General features: G+C 38.7%; 2 protein-coding genes across 6 annotated transcripts in view; one reads left to right on the top strand and one right to left on the bottom strand.

The window, feature by feature from the left end:
* LOC140922231 (olfactomedin-like protein 2B) overlaps positions 1-9507 on the bottom strand; it is a 35787-nt gene extending 26280 nt beyond the window's left edge. Inside the window, exons 1-7 of one of the 4 annotated variants that reach the window (XM_073372217.1) lie at positions 9383-9507; positions 9244-9314; positions 7163-7276; positions 6489-6561; positions 5319-5583; positions 2569-2819; positions 848-1364 (exon numbers count right to left, since the gene is read on the bottom strand). In XM_073372217.1, coding sequence (XP_073228318.1) covers positions 1111-1364; positions 2569-2819; positions 5319-5583; positions 6489-6561; positions 7163-7276; positions 9244-9291 — 1005 coding nt within the window. In that variant the 5' untranslated portion in view covers positions 9292-9314; positions 9383-9507 and the 3' untranslated portion in view covers positions 848-1110. Of the gene's footprint in view, positions 1-847; positions 1365-2568; positions 2820-5318; positions 5584-6488; positions 6562-7162; positions 7277-9243; positions 9315-9382 lie in introns of those variants that run through there. The other 3 variants (XM_073372251.1, XM_073372225.1, XM_073372242.1) reach the window with 3 other exon arrangements.
* Positions 9508-14680: 5173 nt separating this feature from the next.
* LOC140922152 (uncharacterized) lies at positions 14681-26068 on the top strand. Of its 2 annotated transcripts, XM_073372160.1 has the most exons (9): positions 14681-14829; positions 15482-15600; positions 16904-17668; positions 18049-18263; positions 20156-20341; positions 21702-21801; positions 21900-21965; positions 24643-25300; positions 25856-26068. In XM_073372160.1, the coding sequence occupies exons 2-8, from the start codon at positions 15510-15512 to the stop codon at positions 25278-25280; spliced, it is 2061 nt and encodes a 686-aa protein (XP_073228261.1). In that variant the 5' UTR covers positions 14681-14829; positions 15482-15509; the 3' UTR covers positions 25281-25300; positions 25856-26068. The 2 variants fall into 2 exon arrangements, with proteins under 2 accessions (XP_073228261.1, XP_073228262.1); XM_073372161.1 differs by lacking the exon at positions 14681-14829 and having other exon boundaries at positions 15193-15600.
* The last annotated feature ends 1407 nt before the right edge of the window (positions 26069-27475 follow it).

Below are 27475 nucleotides of genomic sequence, written 5' to 3'. Positions count from 1 at the left end.
GTAATTTTTCTTTGGTGGGGGGTGGGGGGATTTTTTGCCCTCTTTCGATCTACACCCTGACTTTAACTGCGGAGTAACCGCGTTCCCCGCCCCCACCCACTCACTCCTATTCAAAAGTGCTACTGTACATTTGACAAGCTCCGAAGACAGTGCAGTGTTTTTAGCCTGCATGCAGCAGTCTACTAGTTAGTTTACAGACAATCTCCCCTTCCAAAAAGAGGGACGCTACCGAATCAGAATCTACGCTTTCTGATTCAAGAGGTTGTAATTGGTTTAGCAATCCTAGGGCCTTCTAGCAACCGGCAGGGTTTGACAAGGGCAAAATCCCTAGGACAAGTCGTTTACGGCATTAGGCAATCAACGACTGACTGAGTCCAACTGATTTCTTTTCTTTTCGCCCTTTACTTTTTATCACTCGTTGTTTCAAGCATTGTCGTTGCGCAAAGAAAAAACAAAAACTACCAAAATAAGATGCATATTCGATTTAACCACTTTTATTTAACTAATTAATCATCCCAGTGCTAACAGCAGTTTATTAATTAATGAACAAATGAGGCTAGATCACATAAGCGCGTTTGATCCCATGACACATTCTTCCGTAAGCTTTATGCCCAAAACCGAATAGACCGCTGAGAAAAGAAGAAGAGAAAAAACAACAATTTCAGTAAAATTCCGCCACTAAACTGGTCACCACTGAAATTTTGAGCGGTTGATATAATTATTCGATAACAACTCTACAATATTGGACTGTATGGTGTGTGGACGTTTGGACTACTTACAGGTATTATTTCAGCAAGGAGCCCAAAAGTGTGACCTCCTATTATTAACGTACATTCTTTCATGCAGACATTAACCAATCAGAAGTCGAGGACAGTTTCCAGCTGACTTCTGATTGGATTAAATCTGTACGAAAGAATGTGAATAAATCAAAAGCGGTCACACTTTTTTGCGCCTGCCACGCCGGCTGCATAGTTCAGTATAGTTGTTCAGTTGTTTCTTGAGTTTCTTGAGTTGCTTTGAACTGCCCCATTTTCTCCTTTTAATAGCTAAGCATCCCTTTAAAATATCAGATTGTTTTCAAACCCATCACCCGCTGATCCAGTACTTAGCCTAAAGTTTCTCAAATGTGATGGGATAAGTGACCAAACGCTTGTTGTCCCAGGCGTACAGCACTCTTTCCCTAGGGTTGTAGGCCACCATGGAGTTGTAGCCGAACTGATTGGTGAACTGAATGTTGGGGTTCCACTGTTTTCCAGTCTTGGTGTCTAAAGCATGGTTGATGGTTGTTGTCTTGGAGTTATAGGAGTCAATACAGTAAATCACCCCACAGGCCACAAAAGCATTTCCCATTGAGCTCATAACTTCTGCAAAATAATATTAAATGGACACTCGGAATAAGTCAATTAAACTAGCTCCCACTACAGTAAGCAAAGTTGACTCTTCAATTGAATGAGTAATGCAGACTTGCCAAGTTAAATGATATTCAGTTTAAAGGTCATGGAAAAAAAAAATCATCATTTTTTTTCAAATTTATAATTTAAAGATAATTAGATAGAACTCGTCCAGAACTTCTCAGTTAAAAAAATAGCGAAAAAATTTAATATTTGCGCTGACTTATGTGGCGAAAAATATTTTACATTCTAATTAATTTAATAGAGTGTTTTCACTCACATGGCCAGCATCTATGCGAATTTATTGGAATAAAAGAAAGCGTTTGCATAAGAAAAGAGTTCAACTCCCACAGGACTGGTTTGGGAGACCAACATGGCCACCGTTTTATTGTTTTGGGACACCAATATGGCCGCAGTAACGTCATGTGAAAACCTTCTATTGACTGAGGAATCTACTTATTTTCCCTTTTTACTCGAAATGAAAATCGGGCCAACTCATGTGGAGCGTACATTTCAAGTCGATAACCCGTGACCCAGTTGGTGGAAATTTGGCCAAGTGACCTTTTTGTCAGTTAGTTATTCTAAAAACTGTGTCTGCGAGTTTTGATTTCTTTTCTTTTCTTTTTTTTTTTTTTTTTCCCGAGTTATATTAATATTATTTTTTTCACGGGTATTACTAATGGCTTGTCATCCCTAACCTCATCTGCTCATAACGAAAGAACAAAAGCACTCGACGAAAATCTGAGAAAGGTTTTGTAGTCAAACATGTAAAGAGGCAATGCGATCTCATCGGGTTCACTACTGCCATCTACTTTGGCAAACTAACATTGTTTCTGAAATGCGTTAATTTTGGATTTTTAAAAGAAATTATTTGTAACCTGCAACTATTTCTTTTTTAGGAAATGTACGGTTTGTAGGGGTAATTATTAGAACTACAATCGCTAGCAAGGCTTTGAAGGGTGGATGATACCTTAAAACAATTAAAGGATGCCAATGATATACGCATTTGAGAGAGGACGGAATGATGTTGACTCCGTTTACTTACTGGCAGGTTATTGCAATGGCTCTGGAATTAATGATAAATTTTACAATGTTTTTTTTTTTAGTTCATTAGCCTTGTTTATAATACTGCATGGCATTTTGTATTTAGTTTGGGAGCTCTTTAGTGTTATAGTACCTGAACTTGAACTTAAGTGCCAAGCGTGGGTTAAGATTCCTCTGTATACATCTATCATTTGCGCTCTCAGTCTGTAGCTGTTACCACTGTAGCCCCATAAGGCCCATAATCCTTGTTCGTCAACCGCGAGATCAAATTGAGTGTAACCACCCCACTGGTAATTGGTCTTCCTCGCTGGACCAGGCAAGCCTATCTGTTTTTCCTCACGCTCAGTCTGCAGATTATACTTGACGATGTTGTTCGTACCCGCTCTGTCATGCAATAACAAAAAACACCACCAATTGTAAGTATCAGTCCCGTAAGAGAAAAATTATAGTAAGGGAATGAATGCGCTTGAAAGATTTCAAAGATATCGTTAGATGAAAGCAATATCGGTTTGAGTGCAGCTCGATACCAAACGTGGCAAGCTAGCTAGCTGATAAGGGAAGAGGAACCATTCCCCTTTTATTCATCAAAAATATTTCGCCTTTTGAAATGCCCCGAGCTAATTCTTCATATCCAGCTGTCGTTTACCTAATTTGCAGATGAAAAGAAATTCACCATTGATTCGATGGTATATTTCCCATAGATCAACTTCGTTTTCAGGCGCGGCAGCCTCTAGCTGTTTATTCCTGAGTGAACTAAAAAAAATGCATGGTGTTTATGGCCATCCGAAGACGAAATAGCTGAATTTCTGACTAAAACTGAACGGCAGAAATGCAAGAATAATCAAAACATAGTGCTCGATGGATATTACCTACTTTTTGAGGAGTATCTGCAAGAAAAAAAAACTCAGCTGTTTATATCCTGCGGTGGCGGATCCAGGGGAGGGGCCTAGGAAGCCCCCCTTATTTTTAGACCAAACTTTTGGAGACCACCCCCCCCCCCCTTATCTAAGGGTATGGACAAGACAAGACAATGCTTTAATTGGAGTCTTATACAGTTCTATGTTCATCGACTTTTTATCCAAATAATTTAAAATCATAACACACATTGCACTAGTGAAACTATAATCAATGTTAACCTAAAGAACTAATGATCTTCTTTTCTTATAGCAGTCGAATACGTATTTCACTTTTGCACTGGTTTGTTCTTGCTCGGAGGGTTTATTAACAACATGTAGAAAAACATCATCTGGTGCCATTCTGTTTACTGCTATTCTGTATTCTTTGTTTAATCTTTCTTTTTTCTTGATACGCAGGGCACAGAGTTAAAAAGTGTATTTCATCTTCTACGTCTTTTTTACAGATAGGACAGATCCTCTCTTCCGGTTTCTTATAAGGTCTTATATACCGACCTGTCTCTATCGCCAATTTGTGATTACTTAGACGGAGTTTAGTTAGAGTTATCCGGTGTTGGATGTTGGTGACCTGACGTAGATAATCTTCACATTTATAATTTTCTATTGTTTTAAATTTTCGAAAGGTTCTTAGTTTGTTCTTTTGGTTGGCATCTTTTCTTACGTCATTCTTAACGTCACTTAACCATCTTTGTAATTACTTCGATGTCTTTCAGTCTTTGTTTGATAATGTTCATGATTCCTATGTCATTTTTATGTGCTTTTGTCCAGAGGTATCCCAGCACTATTTGGTCTAATACGCGTTTGATTTTTTGGCTCCATAATTCCTTATTCATCCTCGGCTTTAAATCATTATAAACCACCGTGTGATAATTTGTGTTTTGGGTGTTTGGTTAGAGTTAGCCAAAACTTAAAATTCCTATATTGTGCTTCGATTTTTATTGGGAATCTTCCTGTTTCAGCCCCTGACATGCATTGTTGCTGCAGTATTTATTTACACCTAGCAACCATTTTTCAAGAATTTAATTTAATTTGGTCAAGTAATCATACAATCGATCATTGAGAATGGATGTGAAGAGTTTACCTAATGCAGAGAGCAACGTGATGCCTCGGTAGTTTTCAGCTTTAGATCGATCATCCTTTTTATGTATAGGGACGATGCGGCCAAAACTCCAGAGCGTAGGATATTTACCTGAACTTAAACTACGATTGAATAACTCTAGTAGATGACCTTTTATGATATCTTTCCCGGTTTTTAGTACTTTATTTAATATTTTACCACACCCTGGGGCTTTGTTTAATTTCAGTTTTTTGATTGCGAAATCAATTTCTTCTTCCGATATTGCATAGGATGACCGGCCACCGCCCCCCCCCCCCCCCCCCCTATTTCAACGTCTGGATCCGGCACTGTCCTGAGACCCTGCCGAGAAAATAGGCCAAAGTTTTGAAGAAAGTCCTCGAGGAGGTGTTATAGCTTGTTAAAGTCCTCCACCCTTCTCCTCGACCTGTATAATTCTTCACATTATACTCAGCCTCATTTAATAATATATCATTTAAAAGACGGTCACTTGTTTACTTTACAAATATTAGACAATTAATGCAATCTCATATGGAATTAATATTACCGAATAATTGCTAACAGCGTCTAGGTCGTCTAGGAATTGAGATTTGAACAATGGTTCGGGGTGAAGCGATACACTGGAGAGGACAGAAAACAATTTCACTGCTAAAATATAGTCCACGAAATAATCTCCTTTTGCCTCTCGTTTTGCTGTTGGCTATACTCAACTCAGATTGAATGAATACAGGTATGACAAGTACAAAGTCTTTGGACATTTGTTCTTTGCTCCGCACTGTTCGGGAACAGATTTTATTTATTTAATTACATGATTCTTTTTATTTCATTATTTTACCTTGGCGTGATGGGCAACCTTTGCCAAGTATAAATATTTAAGTAGAAGTAGAAAGTTACCTATTGTAGTAAAGGTAAGGTCCATACACCACTCCTCCTGTTCCGTCCCAGTTGTAGGGCAGTTTGTACTTCTTACGAGCGATGCCTGCTTTGAACTTGTCCATGTTTTCAAATTCTTCAAGTACGTTAGCGTGGTAGTTCTCCATAACGAATATGGTCTCAGTACCCATGATTCCTAGCGGATCTTTCATCCATGCTCCTTGAGTATAGTACCGATTGTTGTGAGTCACAGGCTTACCAATAGACTTGATGTGGGTGCAGCTATCTGCAAGGAATAGACACTGTATCTGATGATAACTTCCTAGCAGATTATCAAATAGTAAAACGTCAGTCATGGAGGTAATGTGACCGCGATACGGGCGTCAAACTCCCGACCACTAGCTCCCATTTCTGTCTCGTAAGTCCCAATCTCAGGTCTTGTGATATAATTTTGCACTATCTTTGTCATTTTTCTGATTTTTCATTAGCTTTTATTGGAGTGCCTTTAAATGAGGCCCACCGAAACAAAACATTTACATCTTTTATAGACACCTATAAAACCCTAAAGTGGTTTGGGCATGTATCAAGATCATCAGGGCTTGCCAAGGCGATTTTACAAGGAGCAGTGCAAGGAGGGAGAAGAAGGGGCCGACAAATGAAGCGTTGGGAAAACAACATCGCCGAATGGACAGGGTTGAAGTTTTGCCACGCCGTAAGAGAAGCTAAAAACAAATAAAATGGAGGGAGAGGGTTGCAACGTCTGTGGCGCCCCAACGGTCATTGACTACGGGATAGGTGCAGGTGTATAAAACCCTCAAATACACTTCCCCGGAGGTCATCAAACAACTTACTCTTGAAAGTTGTGTGTTATGTCAGTGAAGTGATCTTTGTGTCCACCTTGACAAAATTTTAAAAAATGGTTTTATAATAAAATTGAGTGTAAAGCAAGTTCGGAGTGTGAACAGGAGGACACTAAGGTGGTCACTGAAAGTAGTTTTCTGCTTTGGTGACAAAGTTAACATCCACTGTTTGATCTCCCATTTGCAGTTCCTATACTTGGTAAATGGGACCGTCACAATTCGCGAATGTTGTATCTTCGTAGACTTTGTTTTGCGTAGTTAATAATCAGTGATAACGTGGTCTAGTGATGAAAAAACCTTGTTTGCGCGTCGAAAACAAAGGAAAACAAACCTCTCTGAAGAATGTAGACACTCTCCTTGGCTTTGTCCAGGTCATGCTGCTCATTGATGATCATCTTCAGCAACTGAAAATGTGAAAAGGAAGAACGGATCATTAAGACACCTGTCATTTAGAATTAACAATAGCAGCGTATATTTCCAACAGCCCACAATGTAAAGAAACTAACTATCAACAGCAATTCTGAAAGCAAGTTTCAAAAAGTGAAACTACCTGCTTGGCTGTAGCTCGTGAGTGGTGAAATCGCATTACCGCGCTCAAAACTGAGGAGGCCTAGGTAGAGTTCAGTGGCGGATTCGGACCTTCAGATAAGTGAGAGGGGGGTAGTCATCCAGACCCTGAGATCGGTCGGTCCCTGAGGATCGATCGATCGATCGATCGGTCCCTGAGGTCGGTCTCGAAAAATTTTTTTCGGCTCTTCGGGCCTCCGTTTGGTCTTAAATTAAGAGGGGGGTTGGTGGCGGGCCTCCCGGGTCCCTCCCCTGGATCCGCCACCGGAGAAAATTCCGAGCAGGTGATCATGATAATATAACCTGGAAACTAGCAAATAAGTTAGATTCAGATGAGACAAAAAACACTTAAGCTGAATTGAAGTGACATGGCAAAGAAGGCTTAAGACCATTTACAGTAGTACTTAATGTGCCATCTTATTTTTGAATGCTACTTACATGTTTTTTTGCCAGCTCAAGAGCAAGGTCTTTTATTGATAACTTTGTTGAATGACGGTGATGATAAGATCGCTTGCTCCGCGGTTTCACCGAGGAACTTCCAAGACCGTTATCCTGCAAATTCATAAAAGGTACTATCAGAAGAGAGAAAAAGGGAAGAAGAGAGGATACTTAAAAAGCCATATGGATATATAAGAGTGTAAGGACGACACAAGGGAGTAGAGGGTGTAGGTAGAAAAGAACGGGGATACATGGGAATACAAAGACCAAGAGAGTAGAGGGTATATGTAGAAGGGTACGGGGATATATGGGAGTACAAAGACGATACAAGGGGGTAGAGGTGATATGTAGAAGGGTACGGGGATATGTGGGAGTACAAAGACAATACAAGGGAGTAGAGGGGATATGTAGAAAGTATGGGGATATATGGGAGTACAAAGACGATACAAGGGAGTAGAGGGGATATGTAGAAGGGTACGGGAATATATGGCAGTACAAAGACAATACAAGGGAGTAGAGGGGATATGTAGAAGGGTACGGGGATATGTGGGAGTACAAAGACAATACAAGGGAGTAGAGGGGATATGTAGAAGGGTACGGGGATATGTGGGACTACAAAGACAATACAAGGGAGTAGAGGGGATATGTAGAAGGGTACGGGAATATATGGCAGTACAAAGACAATACAAGGGAGTAGAGGGGATATGTAGAAGGGTACGGAGATATATTGGAGTACAAAGACGAGGGTATATGTAGAAGGGTACGGGGATATATGGGAGTATAAAGACGATACAAGGGAGTAGAGGGGATATGTAGAAGGGTACGGGAATATATGGGAGTACAAAGACAATACAAGGGAGTAGAGGGGATATGTAGAAGGGTACGGGGATATGTGGGAGTACAAAGACAATACAAGGGAGTAGAGGGGATATGTAGAAGGGTACGGGGATATGTGGGAGTACAAAGACGATACAAGGGAGTAGAGGGGATATGTAGAAGGGTACGGGGATATGTGGGAGTACAAAGACAATACAAGGGAGTAGAGGGGATATGTAGAAGGGTACGGGAATATATGGGAGTACAAAGACAATACAAGGGAGTAGAGGGGATATGTAGAAGGGTACGGGGATATGTGGGAGTACAAAGACGAGGGTATATGTAGAAGGGTACGGGGATATATGGGAGTACAAAGACAATACAAGGGAGTAGAGGGGATATGTAGAAGGGTACGGAGATATATTGGAGTACAAAGACGAGGGTATATGTAGAAGGGTACGGGGATATATGGGAGTACAAAGACAATACAAGGGCGTAGAGGAGATATGTAGAAGAGTATGGGGTAATGGAAGTACATCGACGATCCAAGGGAGTAGATAATTTATTTGGGAGTATAAGGCGATTATAAATGAGAAGAACGGATGAAGAGGCGATGGGAATACACGGGAGTTCTGGGCACGGTTCCTCGAAGGATAATTAAGTTTAACCCAAGGATAACACATTTTAAGCCTACGCCTCTTGCCCATGAAAAAGTAATGGGAGAATAAAATATATTGTTGAGCCTATACTCTGAGATCCAGTATCAGCAACACAGCATGGTAATCGAATTTAACATATAGGAAGTTAAAAACAATCACCTAGTAAAATTTTAATCCCTTTTGCGCTCATCGGCCTTTCAGAAACCTAGTCCCAGTAGAAGGAATATTATAACAAGAATGTATAGATAAGATAACGGGGAACATGGGCTACATTGAAGATACAGGGAAGTATCGGAGGGGAAACATGGAGAAACCTGGTGCTAGGGAGGGACAGGAGAGTACAGGCGATATAGGCTATAAAAGGGGGCAGGACAATTGCATGATGACATCATTTGTTCACAGTTAGCAGAGTTCTTCGCTTTTTAACTGTTGTTTCTTTTTAAAATTTGCGATCAGTATTTTTAAGACTCAATGGGATTGACAAATTTAAAAACAAAAACGAAAACGAATTGAAGTTGTTGTCAAATGATGTCATCACGAAAATGGCCTATCAGAAATTAACTGACAAGGGGATAGTAACATCACATAACTCACCAGTAAACTTACCAGTAAAAGGACAAGCAAGAGGAAAAACAGTGGACACGATCGAAACATCTTCGGAGAAAATCACTCTGAAACTGCAAAAGAAAAATAGTTAGTTTTGAAGGACAATGTGAAGTCTAAGAGTTAAGGCTTATTTTCTTACCAATTTCTTCCAAAGCTTCTCTTCTCTATCAGGGTCTATCAGCAGTGTTTCTTGATCCCTCACTTGAGGCACACTTGCCAAGTGAATGATTTTCGTGGCTAGGTTAATCTATTTATCTTCTTTATTATTTACTTTGTTTACCATTATCTATTGTTCGATATATGTGAACATTTCTTGTTTTTCTTGAAACCAATGCAAACTTCAGCTTTTTTCGTGTAAAATTAACGTTTACTCTACGCTTTACTCATTAGGTCAATGTTAATGTCTCTGTACTTTCTCGAAAAATATCTGATTTGTACTTAAAAAGGTTGAAAAAATTGAAATGTTTACTGAGAACCTTATCAAATATTCCGAAATTTATACTACTACATGAGAAATTTCTGCAATTTGATTGGCTTAGAGCAGTGGTATTTCAGCTTAATTTGAAATACCTACATGTGAAAATTACAAACCTTTTGTGGGTAGTAGTATAAACAAATAATAGCATTATTTGTACATGATATTTGGCATAAATACCACTTGTGATATTTCAAAATTGTCTTAAATTTCACTCGCCTTACGGCTCGTGAAATTTCGTATAACAATTTTGAAATATCACTCGTGGTATTTATGCCAAATATCACTACAAATCATGCTATTACCTATACAAATTACGATGTCTAATAAATATATGAAATATAGCACTAGAAAATGTCTAGAAGAAACGATGTGAAGATATTTACCACAAGAAATATACTGATTAATGATTTTTGTAAGATCGATCAGAATGCTCAAACCATTATATGGTAATAAAATTGTTCGTAAAATGGCTTAGTCCTTCCTTATTTGTGTTGTCTTGCGATATTTGTTAATAGGCATGGATTTCAGCTTAAGAAGCAATCCTGAGCATGGTCTTAACGGAGTACCTCTCACAAGTCATTAAAAAAATAATAACAAGAATAGAGTACATGTAAGAGTAAGCCCGTTCTAGCTGAGTGTTCTTCGGCACCGCCAGAAAAAGAACTACGAGCTTTTTGGTGTTTTTCCATCAGACCCTAAACAGGGAAGAGTATCATTGTACAAAATAATACGCAAGATTAATCTTTATCTTGGACCATAATTGTAATTTTAAATTTTCCTGATTCATAATTCTGTCAGTCCCTCTACAAAACTATTTGACGAGTCTCTGATTATTCCGGTTTGCTATCATCTGACTTCAATTTACTTCATGCTGGAAAGATTGAGACTATATAGCAATAAAACTCCCAAATCATGGCTCATTGCTGTAGAGCGCGCTTCAGTCTTTGTATAAATGTTACAAAAATACGTTCAACCGACGAAGTCAATCTGTACGTTAACAAGAAAACAGAAAATCATAAATAAGGAAAGCTATGCCCTAGGCGTGTTAACTGTCAAGTGGACAAATAAAAGAAGACCAAAAAGACGAAGGTTTTGTGCGGAATAAGTTGTCTTTCTCTTTCTCGACACGATAAGCGCGCAACCACTGCTCGCTATACACAAAATCTCGTGGAACGCACTCTAATATGTAAAATGTTGGCACCAGACGTTCCGCACAACTATTAAGTTGTTATTGCCAAAAACGGTTGTGAAAATAACCGAACGTGATAGGAAGGTTTTCGTTTATCGAAGACTAAAACTAATTCGAATTGCCTTTCTTTCATGCAGGAATTGTCGAAGAAATCTCACGAATATTCAAGTTTGTTGGGTGCACTTTATTAGGGTGGCCTGATGTTTTTTATTCTCGATTCCCGCTTTTTCAGTCACTCCTAATTCACCTGTTACAGAAGAAACGTTGTGAACGTAACTAACTTATATATTTCTAAGCATGAAATTTATAGTTTCCTTTTGCATTAAACAATTTACTTCTCATCATTTCCATATATTATATTTTGATTATAGATCAGCTCAGATCACTTAGTTAAGAGAAACTTAAGAACAAGTAATCAACGTCTTGTCCACTTGGTGTTTGGCCGTAACTAGAGAAATCCCGTCGATGGCGGGGTTGAAAAAAAACTTGAAGACCCAGTGCAGTAAGATTTTTTGAAATAGATGTAGTAAACGTGAATTAGGTTTACAATTCAGATTCGATGATAACTTGAAATGTTAAGCAAAAGCTCTCTTGAACAGAAAATACCCTAAATTAAAGATGACACAAAATCGATCTTTTTATTGTGCAAACTTGAAGAAAACCGTCATGTCTGCCAAGTCTATGAAAACACAAACATAAAAGCAAATCTATGTATTGGCATGTTTACTTTCAACGGAGTCAATCTGAGCAAACCACTGATTTAACTTTAATTTTACTGAAGGATCAGTCAAAAAAAGCCCGAAATTTTTCAAAATATAAGTGACCGAACAATCCAATTTTCCTTTTTTCGTTGTTTTTTGCGGTTGAACGAAATTATGAAAGCCTTCATTAGCTTGATTGTTGTAGTCTTACTTAAAGATTTGGTGTGCGACACGTTGATGATACTTAACAAAGCCACGTCGACTAAGTTATACACTTACCTTTGAAATCTCACTGTCAGTGTTACACATATATAATAATGACATCCTTTAGTTTATAGCTGATTTCGGACGAATGAATCTTCCTTCTTGTTTTTTGTTAATGCCCTTAGCTAGAAATAAATCAAAGGTGGAAAACATGAAAATATACTCCAAATGATCGGCGACCATTTCGTGATTCTCTCAGATCGCGTATTCGCTGGCTAATTAAGTCAGTGGTGCGTCTAGTTGAGGGGAAGATGACTGGTGTTTTCGAATGTTTCGAAATGTTGTATACTTCTCATCATATGGATAAGCGGTAATCTTAGCAGGAAATAGTGAAAATATGCTGGTTGTATACAAACCAAATCATTGCCCCTTTTTGTAGACAAAACCGGTCGAACTTATCCAAAACACCGATTCCGCTCACGAAATCGGCTTCTTGCCGAAGAAAGCTCTCTGATCCTCTTTTTGGTCAACTTTAATTTATGATCATGAACTTTACTGGAATTTTGCTGTACCAAAGCATCCGTAATGTATTTACAATTGCCCATAAGTCGACTTTTATGAGCGACAAAGCCGCAAGAACGAGCGCGAAGCGTGAGAAAGTCGACTTTTCTCGCAATACGGACTTTTAGAGAGTCTATGATTTAACCAGTTAAGGAACACTACTACCGGTAAACTACTGGTTATTGTCCCCTCACGCGTGGCGTAGCTAACATCTGGCGAGGGGAGAAAAAGCTCCATACATCTAAGGGTATATTTCTGATATTTGTTGCTCGTGAAGGAGGCAAAATAAGCTTTTAAGTCATAGGTATATAGGTTAACTTTTCATAGCTTCTGTAGACACCTAACTGAAGCTGACGTTCATTTATTTTGCTTCGAAGAGCACTGCTCAGTTAGTCCTGGTAAACTAAAGACCCTAAGTTCAGTGAAACCGTGCACGCTCCAGCATTTTCAGTTTCTCGTTCCCTTGGATCAAATTGCTCTCGGTCATGCAGGCTCCCATTGTCAATATCTCCAACTCTAATGATTTATTGAAAAACTCTCCCAAAATAGAACTAACCAAGTCCAGAAGGCTATATTGAGAGTGCGTCAAAGAACAAAAAGTGCGAGGAGACAAAGAACTAATATACGCCCCAGGAAGCTTAAGTCAATGCAAGTTGTGTTGAATGCATCTCGTTCCCAGATTCACAGACTTCACAGAAATTATATAGTCAACTGTTCTATTTGATTATATTTACCGACTACAAATTAAACGATTCACAGGATACATGTTTCACTGCACTGCTGCCGCAGTACAATCAATTAAAACACAGCTGTTTGAAACCCGCACTTCTTTCCGTCATGGCTTAAAAGCTAAGCAAGGCGACTCAGACCGGCAGTGCAGGTAGGAGACGGAGATAATTTTTGTCCACAACGCCGAACGCACTCCTGATATTTGTTCAGCATAATTGTCTTGGAAAAAATCGTTTTTTAAAAATCTTTTTTTTATCCGTTCGGCATGTAAGTTTTTCATTAATTCTTGTTTGCCGCCCTATAACATTTACCTTTATTTCTGTAAAATTATTGTTCCCTATAACTCTCTATAATTCAGATACAATTACCCGTAAACAGATCTTGCAAACAAATCAAAGTCAGTGTTCTTTTCATTCAAGTTCGAAGACCGTGAAAATTCGAAGGGCGGTGTGTACAGGACCGGGTTAAACGATAAAGAATTGATTTCACAGGGTAAATGTGATATGTATACTAACAGAAAACTAAAAAAGACTTAGCTAGTTTTGAACTGAATAAAACAAGCTCTTAACAAGTAGACGTTCCTATTTTCACGTTTTGCATTGACATTTGAAAGAACAATCTGTGTCATACGAATCTGTCAGGGCTGTCTGTCCCGCTAATGTAACGACTAAGGAAGTAAAAATATGCAAATTGACCAAGAAGCTGGACTCGTGTATCTTTTTGTCATATTTGTTTTCATTTCAAATCTTTTGCTATCCTTGAGATTATCTGTTCAGTTCCATAAATTAAGTAATAAAGTGTCGAAAAGGGGTTACTTCCCTAATAAGCGTTGTAGTATGCGGAGTGATGATCAAAATATTGGTTTTATCAACTGACTGTACACGTGTTAACTGAAGTAACTTTTTCACCGTAAAAAGTTTGAAAAACTGACTTTTTGAACATTAACACCTCGTCGAATTCGGCGCTGTCCTCTCCTGATACTCAGGTTGTACTCTGACGAAGGATCTGTAGTGCTTGAAATGTCCCCAACCATAGCTTAATATATTTCTTTGCCCGCTGCGTCCCGGGTTTGCTTTCTCGTGCCCTCTCTTTTGTAAAAGTGTGTCCGTCGGGAACAAGGCGGCAATTCCCGTGAATTTTTAAATACCTGAATGTTATTGAAGAAAAGGATTCAAAATTTCAGTCTTGTTCATAAGTTTCCTTAGCGAAACTAGTTATCCAAACAGAGTCATACCATCGCTTATTAGATGGTAGTTTTATTCATTTTGGTATGAAAATAAGAAGCTTTAAACGAATCCAAAATCTTCGGAGAGCTTCTTATTTTTCTAACTCACCTGTCTTTCTTAGCAAATTAATTAAATTCCAAAGGGCAAGGTGAAAAGAAAATTAAAGGCAACCTTCTGCGATCAACCTGGTCGCCAGCCTCCCAGCACTTTCGGTTCAAAGCCCCAGGAGGGTTGCGTGACGAATAAAACTCGCTCACAAATTTGAGAAACTGAGAAGACCCTGGAGACAAGTCACGACAACGGCGTCAATCAAATGAGCCCCCCTCTAGGTAATCTTGAAGTTGCACAGTGTAGCGTGCAGTTGATGTGCAAAGCTTGGAGTTTTCTCATTGAACTTTGTGTGCTTTTACATATAAGGGCATCAATGTGACTTTTTCCGCTAATTTTCATCAAGAAAAAAAGTGACGGACTTTATTTTTGTCGGATCTATCGATACAGGTAGGAATGATTGCTTTGTAAGGCGATCTGGAACGCCAAACCTTCAAACATGGCAAGGTGTATAAACTTGGGCACGCCGTCGTTCGATGAACTTTGTGGTATATTTTGCTTATTTATCCTTGCGTTGCTTAGACTTAAAACGATGATCATTTGTCAAGGAATATTTATATTTCATTTTATGGACATGCAAGGGAACGAAATGTATTTATTTAAGGGTTTTGATCTCTTCGAGTTAAGGTTACTTCTTATTTAGCCACGTAAATGGCGGCAAGAGTAGGTTTGTCGCGGGAAAAGGATAAGCATAGAAATAACAGTTTTCTTTTTCTTTATTCAGCCTACTAATTTGTTATTTATCGTAGTTGAAACATATGTGATCGATTTTACAGCTGTTAAGATATAACAGCAACCTCTATTGATCATAGATTTTGTTATTGTAATTTTAATGTTGGCAGTACTACCTGTAGCGGTTCTTGTAGTTGTGCAATTTTTATAGCACACGCAGAAGCGATTTTGCGAAATTTATGCTTTGTTAGCAAGTGTTACAAAGTCAAGCAAGATATTATGAGAATTAAACATACATAAGCCTTTTGTTTTTGTGTGGATGTTTGAGTGGGGTTTTGAACGTCAGACATGATTTTGAATACTTCCATAGCTAGCTAGGCCATACTGTAGTTTCGAAGATGTGGGCAGGCGGACATCATGACCCTTCTGCAAATGCCCAGCAATGGTGGCCAATGTCTTACAACTACCAGTATCAAAATCCACAAGCAGGTAAGCATTGAGATCTTTTGCTTTTCAGTAAGAGGCATACTAGAAATATGCATCTTGCAACCCCTCAGGAAACTCAGTTGCGCACAAGTTAAGCCCTACCAGTTGCAGTTAAAAACTGGTTTGGGCGACCATCCTCGAAGATCCTTTCGTGGGGACTGCCACTCCCAGAATACCTTGCAGTACCAGTTTCCAGCATGGAAACTAAATGTATCTCCCTAAATAAAACAAAGGGACAAATCAAAAGCAAAACAAGGGAATGAAATTTATCTTTATAGTTTCATTGTGCTATGTTAGAGAGCAATAATTATTTTTCATTAGCACTGAATTCTCATACTAATACAAGGTTTTTGTTAAAAATTGCTACAGTGAGTCCTGGGAGTCAACTAGTGAAAATAAAAACAGACAAACAAACAAAAATGAGCACCAATACTGAAAATAGTAGTAGAACTTTTCATTCCAATCATTGTCAGAAGCAGTGTCAGAACTGTACTTGAAGCTCTGCTATGAATACTGTCACCCATGGGAACTGTCACTCAAACAGAATATTGGTAATCAGTAAATCATGCTTAATTGTGTGCTTTGAATTACTGGTATTTCATGGTTTGGGGGGATTTTTATACATCAATAATTCAGAGATAAACAATCATTGCCCTTATTAAATAATGTGAAAAGTAAGGTCATAATTTGGCGTCAGGTAAAAGCTTGTTTATTCCACCTACATACATTCTACATGTATTCTTTTAATTCCGATCCCTGGTAAAGGGGCAAGTCTTAATGAGGGAATTCTGCAATTACTCCTAAAGGACACAAATGTAATAATATGATAATCTGGAAGACAGATCAGTTTTAAAGGTGATTTGATTGCCGCTAGTCCATACTCCTAGGCAACAGAACACAGTATACTGCAGTGCTGGGAGAGTCAACTTTTACTCTTGTTTTCTGTCAGTGTATTGAGTGTGAAATGTCAGTGTGTGTCTGTGACGTGCTTGTATTCATTGTAACAATGTGTTTTTGTCTTTCTTTGAGTGTAAAAACTCTGAGGTTAAGATGTACAGTAAGTGCTCAAAAGATTAAGGGAGAAAGGTGTACTCAGATTAAAGTTGCATTCAATTTCAAAATAAACTAGAAATAAAAAACCATGCACAAGTGTAGGCTGTCATGTATCAATTCGGGGTAAAAAGTAATAACATCCTAAATAATGTTTTCTTACCATGTGAGGTAACTTTGTCAAAATAATGTTTTGTGTTATAAAAGAGGTAATAGTATTGAGAGGTGTTAAGGTGAAAGCTTTTTTAACATTTAGACCCAAGCCAAGACTGGGCAGCCAAAGCCGCATTATGGGCTCAGCAGAGAATGGCACAAGAGCAGATGGCACAGTACTACCAACAACAGCCTCAACCACCAGTGAACCACTCTCAGATGTATCAGCAACCTGTATACAGTGGCTACCAGCCAGATACCCAAGCGAACATAGGACAACCACCCCCTGCTAATGTCAACAATCAACAGTTTCAACCAGAGGTTCAAGCACCACCAATGCCGCCAGTGGAAGAAGGCGAACCACCAGTCCCAGGATGGCAAGGTGAAGAGGGTAATCATATGGCTGATAACATCGAAACAGTAGCCATGGATGATGAAGTAGAGGAAAGAAATGGAGCTGAGACTCGAGAGGTTACAGACCATGCTCACGTTGAGCAGTCTCAAGAAAGAGAAAAACAGATCACGGTCACTCAAGATTACAATCACCAACCTCCACCAGCCCTACAAGGAATGCAAACATTTGACCATAATCATGGGTTTAACCGGCCTCCTCCACAGCAGCAGTTCAGCCATGTAGCAGCTCAGCCCATTGATTACGGTCATGGTCATCAAACCCTCGATTACGGACACCAAGGTCCTCTTGTTCCAGGGGCACAAGTTTATGATTATCATCCTCAGTATGATAGTCATTATTATCATCAGCATCCTTACGAAATGGAACGTCATCATCACAGGTTTGCACATGAACATGGTAAACCCAAAGGCCATCCTCCTGTTGAATCAATTCCTGATATAAGTGGACTGAGTGGTAAGTACATTGGCCACTGTTTTCACAAGCTTTAGGGTTCCATAGTAATGCACTGTTCATTTGTTCTTGAGCAAAGATAGGCTTGAAAATTATAGAGCAATTACAGTGGAATGGTGGATTTCACTGCAAGTTATTTTGTTTAGTGGTGTCTTTTTTCATGGAAATTCAGAAGCGAGAAATGTGTAGAACTTGCACCAGACCATTGCCAATAAAAATTATACTCAAATACCTGGTGATGTGGACTGTGCTTTTTTTTAGAGAATCACACTGTAAGTATTTTACAGGTATGTCAACAAAGTGCAAAGTGCATTCCAAATTAGTTGTTAAAGAGTTTTAAGCTGCTGTTTTACTCCACTTAAATTCTGGTCATTTTTTTTCAGATGTGAAGAAAAAAGCTCTTCCTATGTGGATAAGAGAAGGTCTTGAAAAGTTGGAAAAGCAGAAACAGAAACAGAAAAAACAAGATCAGCCGGATGAAGAAGAACCAAAGAAATCAAGCCTGAATTTGTCTGGGTCAGCTTCTACCATAGCGGGTTATGATCATGGTAAAGTTGATTCTCCAGTGCATTCACCAAAAAGCAATGATTCTGATGAGGTAAATGACGATAAAGCATTGTGGTTGAGTTTTATAAAAATGGGAAACTATTTGAATACCATGGATGTACAGTGTAGATGCATGTACCGTCGGTTGCATCTAAGCGTGTACACGTGAGGAAAAAACATGTTCTAATTGGGAGCAAACAGGCATGTTTTGCCGCCAAACATTCGAAGCTTGGAGTACGCAGCTGTTGTCGACTTGATTCGTTTTCGCTCAATGAAATATTCTTTGCAAGAATTTTTAGACGTTAAGAATAATTTCTGGAGGCAAGTGTGCTGTTTCTGAGCGAGAAATATGCCTGAAAGTTAAGAAAAATGAGATATGAGCGGAATGCGTTGATCAAAAACGTATAAACAATGTAGCTTTGGTGCGACAGTTTGCTTTAAGGGCTGTCAAACTTCAAATGTTTGGTGGCAAAACACGTCATGTCTGGCACCTTATTTAGATGCAACCGATGGTATTTACATTGTATATGCACACATGTGACCATACTTGTACATAGGATTTAAGTCCCAAGAGTGACCAACATCAATTTTCTCCTAACAATATCGACACATCATCAAAAAAAATGGTTATGAGAATTAACAAAATGATCAACAAAGGAGAAATGCGTTGATCTCTATAAGGCAATGTATGGACATCTAAATTGTGGAGAATTTGTATTTGGATATTGGGGCTTAAGGGTTAATGCACTAATTAGGGCTTTATCATTAAATGGGATTCAACAAATTAAGATGAAATCCATCAGGAAATTGAGTAATTTTAATTTCCAGTGGACAAAAATTTTGTACCAGAATATTTCAAGCCATATTGCATCCTTTTTTGCACTTTTTAAGGGCTGTAGATGTAATTATTAGTTATCTGTAATAACACCAAAGACAATTTCTTATGAGAGCCCAAGAAAATAAATTCAAATTTCCAGGAATTGAAAAAACACAGGTAAAAATAATTATCAAGCATAAGATTTCATTTTGTGAAATTTGAAGCTTTTGAAGTTAAGCTAAGTTTGTTTTGTCGGGCTCTTTTCTTTGGAGTTATTTCATATAACTTTTTATAGCCCTCGAAAAGTGTAAACAATATTTCTGGACCCAGTTGTTCGAAGAACGATTAACGCTTAACCAAAGGTTAAATTTAACCTGGGTTTCTTTTTCTTGTGCTTACAAGAATTTTCTCGGATAATTTTCTCTGTTATTTTTAAACCTTTCAGTAATCAACTTGTAGACAAAAAGAATTAAACCTGAAATGATTTTTAAGCTTTCATATCTGAATTCAAATCTCGAACTAACTCTAGGTTATCTTAACCCAGCTTTGAACAACTCGGCCCTGGTAATTATTCTGGTACAAGGTTTTGGCCACTAAAAATTAAAATTACTCAATTTTCGAATGGATTCAGTCTTAATGTTTTGTTGATAGGTCATAAAAATTGAACTTAGTTGTGTTAAACACAATTGATTCTTAAAGTATTTTTTTCTTAATTGAAAATTTGCAAGTGGAAACACTTCATGTAGGAGGGGAAAAAATCATGAGGCTGCAAATAAATATTTTTGAAATATTTTAAAGGCTTCTATTGGATAAATACCTTCAGTGAATTAGTAGAATTAAAAGTTTCTGCATGTCAATAGAAACAAAATTGAAATAAAACATTGTAGTTGTAAGGTATGTTTAGTCAAGGGATGGATTGATGTTAAAGTAAACCGAACAAAAATTGTACTCAAATTGACAGACCTGAAGTGTGTTTCCGTTATTTTTTGGTTTCTGTACCTACATTACAAGATTTTCTGCACAGTCCGAAAGCGTACAGTACAGATGCAAAACTAAAGCATTTTGAAGTTTATTTTTCAAAGTACTTTTATCTGTTAACTAAAAACCACCTTTACTTGTTACTAAAGGAGGTTAATGAGGAGAAAAAAGGGGCACACCAGTCGTCAGGAGAGGAAGATGAAAAGGAGGCTCCAAGAAAAAGCTCTTCTGTTAAAGCACGTCACTCTAGGAAAGCATCCCCACCACACAAGAAGGCAGAATCATCAGATGAAGAAGAAAATGAGAAGACTGAGGAGGAAAAGCAGCAAGAACTTGTAAGTTTTTTAAGAGCGCACTCACATGTAGACATATTGTATTGATCATTAAGTAATTGTAACCAGTGAATGAAACTTACATTTGAGGATTACCATAAATGACCTACATGTCTATTAAATGCATGGGGCATCTAAAGAATGTTAGGAGTCCAAGGGGGGGCGTTAGGAGGCAAGAACTCACTCAGCTACATTGTATATTTTTTTGATATTATTACAGTTAACTCTCTGAGAGGGACACCTTTAGAACTGCCACTAAGTGTCTATCTTAGAAAGATGTTCATCGTACATGTATGGTGAGCCAACTAATAACGAAAGGCAGGGACAAACCCTAGTTACATGTACATATCTGTTTAACGAGGTGTCCATTTGGAGCGATTTAACAGTAAATCCCACACAGCACTTTATTTTTAAGCACTATACTGTGGGGTACAATGTAAACGGTTTTCAGAAGGTACTTCATTGTTTGTTTAGATAAAACTGTATCAGTGCCAAATTTATTTAAACAAAAAGACTAGTTGCACGTAACTGTTGAAACTGCACAACACTCTTCTTATCAGATGACTTTACTATGTGTAGCTTTGCCTGAGTGTAAAATGCAGCAAAACTTAAAAGGTCAATAAATTTTTCTATTCCAAACTAACATGAGTGGAAATTGTGATGAAAACTGTTCTCTCGAGAAATCTCCTGGAGCTCATGGCTAACCAGAATAGTTTTCATGAGTACAATATAACATGTACATACACTGTACATGTATACATAGAAAGTTCAAATGGGGTTTTCTTAGGGCTTGCATAAGTAGAGCTGTGTACTTACAAGTCATGTACAGCTAGCTATACAAGAGTGACCTTTTAGAGTACCTTGACTGAACTTATTATTGTTATTCACACAATTTCAGAGCTCTGAACACTTCAGACATAAACTTAAATGCATTCAGTGTCTGGCACATGTCTATTGAACGGCGCTTTTTTGTTTTGTGGCCCAACAGACAATCTACGAAAAATATACTTTTTTCAATTCATACGAATTTGAGGTGGGGTGAGAGGCCACTTGTTTTGATAACATTACAGGGTAAGTGAAGAGTGCCAGTCTCAGTCAGCCCAAAAAATGCGTCAGTTTATGTGTCCAGGGAAACGTTTTTTGTTTTGATTGTGCAATCTGTTGTAATCTTTACTCACCATTAAGAGCAAATGGAGATGCTTTGTCCCTGCCCACAAAAGCCTAACATGCAATTACAAAAATAATGACAATATCAATATTTAAAATGGGGCAGTTTTGCATTATAATTAGCCGTCTTTCTCTGGACTCTTGGAGTGTTAAGTGTCTAACATATTATTAATAGCTGTTTTTTTATGGTTTTCAGATGGTGAATATCCGCAAACTGCTGACGGAAGTTCTCTTAACGGTAACTAATGAAGAGTTGAAAAAAATTGCTCAGGAGACTTATAATGAAGCGCTGCGAGGTACATATCCTGTCATGCTTAGTGGTGTTCTTTACCAAGTGCTTCTGGTTGGCCATCAGTAACGTGACTATTTTCTGTTGTGTTGAATGATGTTGTAGGTCCTGCACGGCAGTTGCAGCATTCTGGAGGTTTAGATGCTCTTCGAGGAAAAGGAGGTTATTTAGGTATGTTCTGTACCTATTTATGCATTTCACTAAGGGTGACAAAAATATTGTTGTTTAGGAGAAATGTAGGTCTTACCATGTAAAAGTAACAAGGGTGTTTGATTTGAATAGTCACACAAGAGATAACTTTCCACTGACTAGCTTGACGTTTTATTAAAGCTACATGAGCATGTACTTGATGTTGTTTGGTTTGTCATGTGAGTACAAAAATAGGAAGGACATGTAACAGTAAATTGATAAAGCATTTACTTGTATAATTAAATGTAAATGAATAAGAAAGTACAAACAACTAGAACAAGTAAGGCTGTATAAACAGTAGAACTACATCTTCTGTCTACTTGGTTGCATTAAAAGGGGAAGTGTCATGGATAAGTAATATACATGTAAATGAAATAAAAAAGACTGGAACCATTGACAAGGCAGCCATGTTGGTGGTCAATACAGTACATTTTTTTGTCTTAGAATCTGCAAGATAGAGTCAAGCTCCCAGTGGAGAGAAACTCTTTTCTGTTTTTATCCCCAACATGGTCTTAGTGGTGACACGTTCAAACCTGCAATACAGCAGTATGATTTTAGTACAAGCACTTCCACATAATTTTTCTTCTTTCACCATGTTCAAGAATTACTGACTTTTTAAAATAAATATTAAGATTAAGGTTAATACTTAGTGACTGTTCGTGATGGAAATGGCTCATTTCCCAGGCGTAAATTTTGCGATTCAAGAGAAACATAATCAACTAGTTTCTCGATGTTCAATGGACCAGTCATTGAGTGATCTGTTACATGTATACTGCAGTGATCTGTTAGCCCACAAAGTTGAATCTGAGGCTGCCACACAACAATTCTAGCCAATTGTAAGAGTGGGGGGTTTGAACCAGGGATTACCAGCACTGACCACTCAGTTGTGCTAGGAGATACTCGGATATGTTGCTAATAATAATTATCTTGCCTTTTCGAGTAGCCTGTGACGTCTGAGCATTATTTTGCCTACAGGTTGGAGAGCTTGCCATACAAAAAATAATGTACAATAGAGAGTGAAATCTCGATAAATTGAACCCCATACAGCGAACATCCCAGTAGAACATTCATGGCATAGTTGTTGTGAAATGTATGGAACAGACCCATAAGCTAAAAATTTTCGAAATTTTCTTGCAGTTCTCCACTCGGAAAAATTCTGGATACACGCGTCCAATATTGTTTGTGGGGTGACGGGAGGGGATGGACCTGTGTGCAAAACGCCCCAGAAACGCGAAAGTGTCCCAAGACTTTTGTCCATGATTGTCTGAAAAGGAGGTGGGAAGAAAAAAGGCATTTTTTTTATGATTCCCTAAAAATTTTTATTAACAAAATATTACAGAACTAAATTTCTTACTCGCTCTGAAACTCAAATTTTATTTTTAAAAAAATAATTATACGAAATGAATGTTTCATGAGCGTTAAAACACAGCTGAGTCTTAGACTTGTATGTTCGCGGGAAAAATTAAATATCCTAAAGGTATTGATCTTAGAAACGCTATGAAACTTAAACAAACAAGGCTTTAACACGACGGCACTTGATAAAAATACTTCTGCTCGTTAATAAGTGACAAGTTTTTGTTGTTAACTTTAAGTGAGCTGGAGCATTGTGCATTTTAGGACTAGACTGTTAATTGCTGCCTATTGCCACTGGGCCCTTTAAAGCGTTTGATGCACCTTTTCATTGTTTTGCACAGGCTACATTGTATTAATGTCAATAATATTATATCAGAAGAGGTCGTTGTCTCTCATAGTGACGTACTTTTCCGATTCAGTGGCCACAATAATGACCTGGTTCTAGATTAATTGAAATGTGCATTAAATCGGGAAATGCTTTCGCTCCTCGGCCTTCTAAACAAATAATACGCGCGAGGTCATTTTAAGTCGGCCCTTGATCTCGGGTGTTATCCTATTTTTTATTTGATTTGTAGCACTAGCAGATGATTTTATAGACACTGTTTTCAACTTCTGACCGGGACCAGTTAACGAAAATCCGTGAACACGGCTGGAAAGAACGCCATAAATTGAAAACTAACGAAGATATAGCACTGCGAAGTCGCGCAATTTTACCGATGTTAGTGTGGTGGCAATTTCGTGCCCTTCACCATACAAACGTTATTGAGTCTCTATGGCAATATCTTCTCTCGTTTTGGATGTATCGCATTTAAAATTGGTGAGTCTACTTATTTTAAGGCGCTTTTTCCGGCAGTGTCTATGGACATTCGCTTACTGCTCTTTATCAAAATTTGAAAAAAAAAACCGTGGAAGGGTCTATTCTTGCCGTGTGTCGCACAGTCTTTATTCAAATGACAAAGCATGTTGTAAACTACGAGCATTCTCCCTTTTTTTCTTAGTCCGTTGAGCGAAACTCATGAAATACTAAAATGACCACGCGCGTGAATGGAGGCCACCCTTGTTTCTCGCCCTCGCGTGCGTCACTCCCCTCACTAAATCTGAAGAAAAAGAGAGAATGCTCGCAGTCTAAAGGTAATGTTACACGAGACGATTCGCAACGACGACTTTTAGCGCAACACATTGTTGCGACATTGTTTCGAGTGGTTACAAGACTGTTCCAACATTGCAACGCTGTGTTGCGCTAAAAATCGTCTTTGCGAATCGTCCCGTGTAACATCACCTTAATGATGTTGAAATTTTCTTCCAGGACTAGGCGGGTATGGTTCAGATACTGGGAGTGAATCTGATCAAGAATCAGCTGGCGAAAGATCATCTGCTTATTACGAGGACAGAAAACATCCAAGTGCAGACATAGAAGAGAAGCAGGAAATACGAAGAAGTCGTTCCCGCAGTTTTTCCAGAAGAGTCAGTCAGAAACACGAAGCGGGTTCTGAAAGTGAAGAAGAGGATGAATCGAAACGTTTAAAACACCATGATTCTGGCAGTAAGCACGTGAAGAAGGATAAACGAAATCGAAGTCCTTCGTCCTCTGTCAGCGAGAGCTCAAGTTCCGTTTCAGCTCATCATAAAAGTCGGCGGAAGAAGCATCATCGAAGAGAAAGAAGCGACAGCTCATCACCAAAGCACCGGCGGAGACATCGTCGACACCACGGAAAAAAGAGCCGATCTCGAAGTAGATCGCCGCGGAAACACAGTAGCAAGAAGAAATGGAAGAGTGAGAGCGAATCGGAGAGCGACACCGAGAGTAGAACTTCGAGAAAACATAAATCATCAAGACATAGTCGGGAGTATTCTGATAAGAAGCATCGTCGAAAACGAAGATCTTCCAGTTCATCATCGCATAGTGAACGGGAGGGTAAGAAGGACAGAAAACGTAAGGCCTGAACATCCCGTGGATTATCAAGGTGGATTGTAGTTTATTTTTGAATTGTATTACGATCTGTTGTATATATTTTTTGTGAATACATCATAAAATAAAATGACCATCAATAAGCTGTCGGTCTCTGTGAAGATTCAGGTTCACACAGTAAGACGCGCGCTTTTAATTGTCCATGTTACACCCATCTTACCTCAAATCCAAGCAAGAGTATTGACAGACCGACTAACTGACTGATCCAGAAAAAATTTAGTTTCATTAACTAGTTTATTTGGCAATTTAAAGAGATTTAAGGCGACGTTTGGTGCGCAATTCCTTTAGCAGTGCGTCACAAAACAACTGATTTATCAACCCACCAACTGTTCAACTGTCTGATTGACATACTAGTCGATAACAGAGGCTTATTGTTCATCTGATTATAATACCTCAGCTAGACATGACATTCATCGTCATTACCGGTACCCCTTCAGAGCACCGTTCCTCGCCGTCCACTCCAGCAGTCCTTGCACTAGAGGCATTGGAGGTTACAAATTGTGTTTTGGTATAACGGTGCTGATTTTTCTTTTTTTGTATTTTGTTGCAGGTTAAACTGGGGAAAAAGTAATGATGTTTGTCATGAGTATACCGGGGTTCTGTTCCTGTTGCCTCTTATAGAAAAGAAGTAATTATTTGGTGAGGTGTTTTTGCTTCCCGAACCGAAAACGTTAACTGACTCAGTATCAGCATTAAAGCTGACTCGGATTAATTGTTTCGTACATTGTACATTTTAGAAATTTTATTAAAATTTTTATTGACACAGTTTTGTTGTTCTTATGTTTGAGTAAGTTTTTGAGTCATTCTCTTAACCCTAGGCCAAGCGTCGAACTTTTCATGAGACGAACCAAACTTAGTGAGTTCAGTTCATGAAAAGGTCGACGTCTGGCTCAGTCAAGTTCGTTTGAATGAGTTTGGATCGTTCAACACGTTCTATCCGTCTGTTTCAGACGGATAGAACGTCTGAAGATCGTCTCTGGGACAAACGTCGATCTTCACAGGCGACGAACTAAACTAAGTAATTAACAATTAGTATGATGATGTATATGTTAGACTCGTTCGGGGGATAATTGATCTGATTCACTTGATTAGTTCGACGCGACCTAAGTTCGACGTCTGCAGACCCACGATCTTTATTTAGGTCGACCCAAATTAGAGTTTGGCTCATGAAAAGTTCAACGTTTGGCCTAGTTAGTGTCCAAAAATGGAATAAACAACGTGCAGTAGTTATCACTTTGGGCGTTAGGGATCATCGCAGTCATATACTTGAGCAGTCACATGCGAGAAGAAAGACAGGAAAACGGTACTTTAATCCTAACCTATGTCGGTGTAGTGTTCAAACCACCGAGGTTAGCTTGCAAGCAAAATCTCCATTTCGTGGAGTCCAGAGAAGTCACAAGTGGGCGGCTCGCCAGCCTGGCATGCCATACGTAGCTCGCAGGCTTCACCGAGGAGCTGGTCACTTTTTCAGTTCGTTGTATAACCGTAGAAAGTGAGTGTATGATATTTTATATGAGCTGCGGGAGAAAAACATAACACGTGAAAGATGGTGATGTCGCATTTTGTTACGCAGTTGCGCTGATTTAGGGGTTTCATTCATTTGTGACTAGGCTTACTAGCTAGCAAGTAATCAGAGCAACATTATAACTGGACAAAATCCCCTTAATTTGATCTTAACCGGTTTCAGATAACTCGGAAACAATCTTAAAGCGCTTCCCATTTGTCGGAACCGGTCGGCCGGACCAGCCAGTTTGAATTAAAATCGGCTTTTTGTAAGAGTTTTTTGCTGAAAAACCATCTTTTTTCTTGCATACTATTCAGGGCTCGATAGTTTTGATTAAAAGTGAAATTCTCGTTGCGACGGGAAGGTCTGCCCGGTCAGTTCTGACAAATGGAAAGCGCTCTTAACCTGCGATTCATTCATTAAAATAAGGCTCTATTGCGTGGATTTGCTGTGCATTTGCGTGTTTGTGGCCGGAATTGATACTCCAAAACTATCCTCGCAGACCCAGGGGCAGTCAGTCGGGCCGGGAGAAAAGGCGCGACGAAAGTTTACAAGCACCGGTGCCAGATTTTGCATCTGGAGCAGAAGGCCGCGAAGTGTGCGACCTTTGAACAGCTTTGTGGTAAGTTTTAGCTCTTTATAGCACGATATTGGCCAGAAAACCGT

The sequence above is a fragment of the Porites lutea genome, chromosome 1 (assembly GCF_958299795.1).
Source record: "Porites lutea chromosome 1, jaPorLute2.1, whole genome shotgun sequence".
Lineage (NCBI taxonomy): Eukaryota > Metazoa > Cnidaria > Anthozoa > Scleractinia > Poritidae > Porites > Porites lutea.
This window is presented reverse-complemented; position numbering and strand designations above follow the sequence as displayed.

Bases quoted from the DNA above. Each gene is read 5' to 3' on its own strand.
- LOC140922152 (XM_073372160.1), top strand. From the start codon at position 15,510: ATGTGGGCAGGCGGACATCATGACCCTTCTGCAAATGCCCAGCAATGG. The intron at 15,601-16,903 runs GTAAGCATTGAG...TTTAACATTTAG, and splicing joins GTATCAAAATCCACAAGCAG to ACCCAAGCCAAGACTGGGCA. The intron at 18,264-20,155 runs GTAAATGACGAT...TTGTTACTAAAG, and splicing joins AAAGCAATGATTCTGATGAG to GAGGTTAATGAGGAGAAAAA.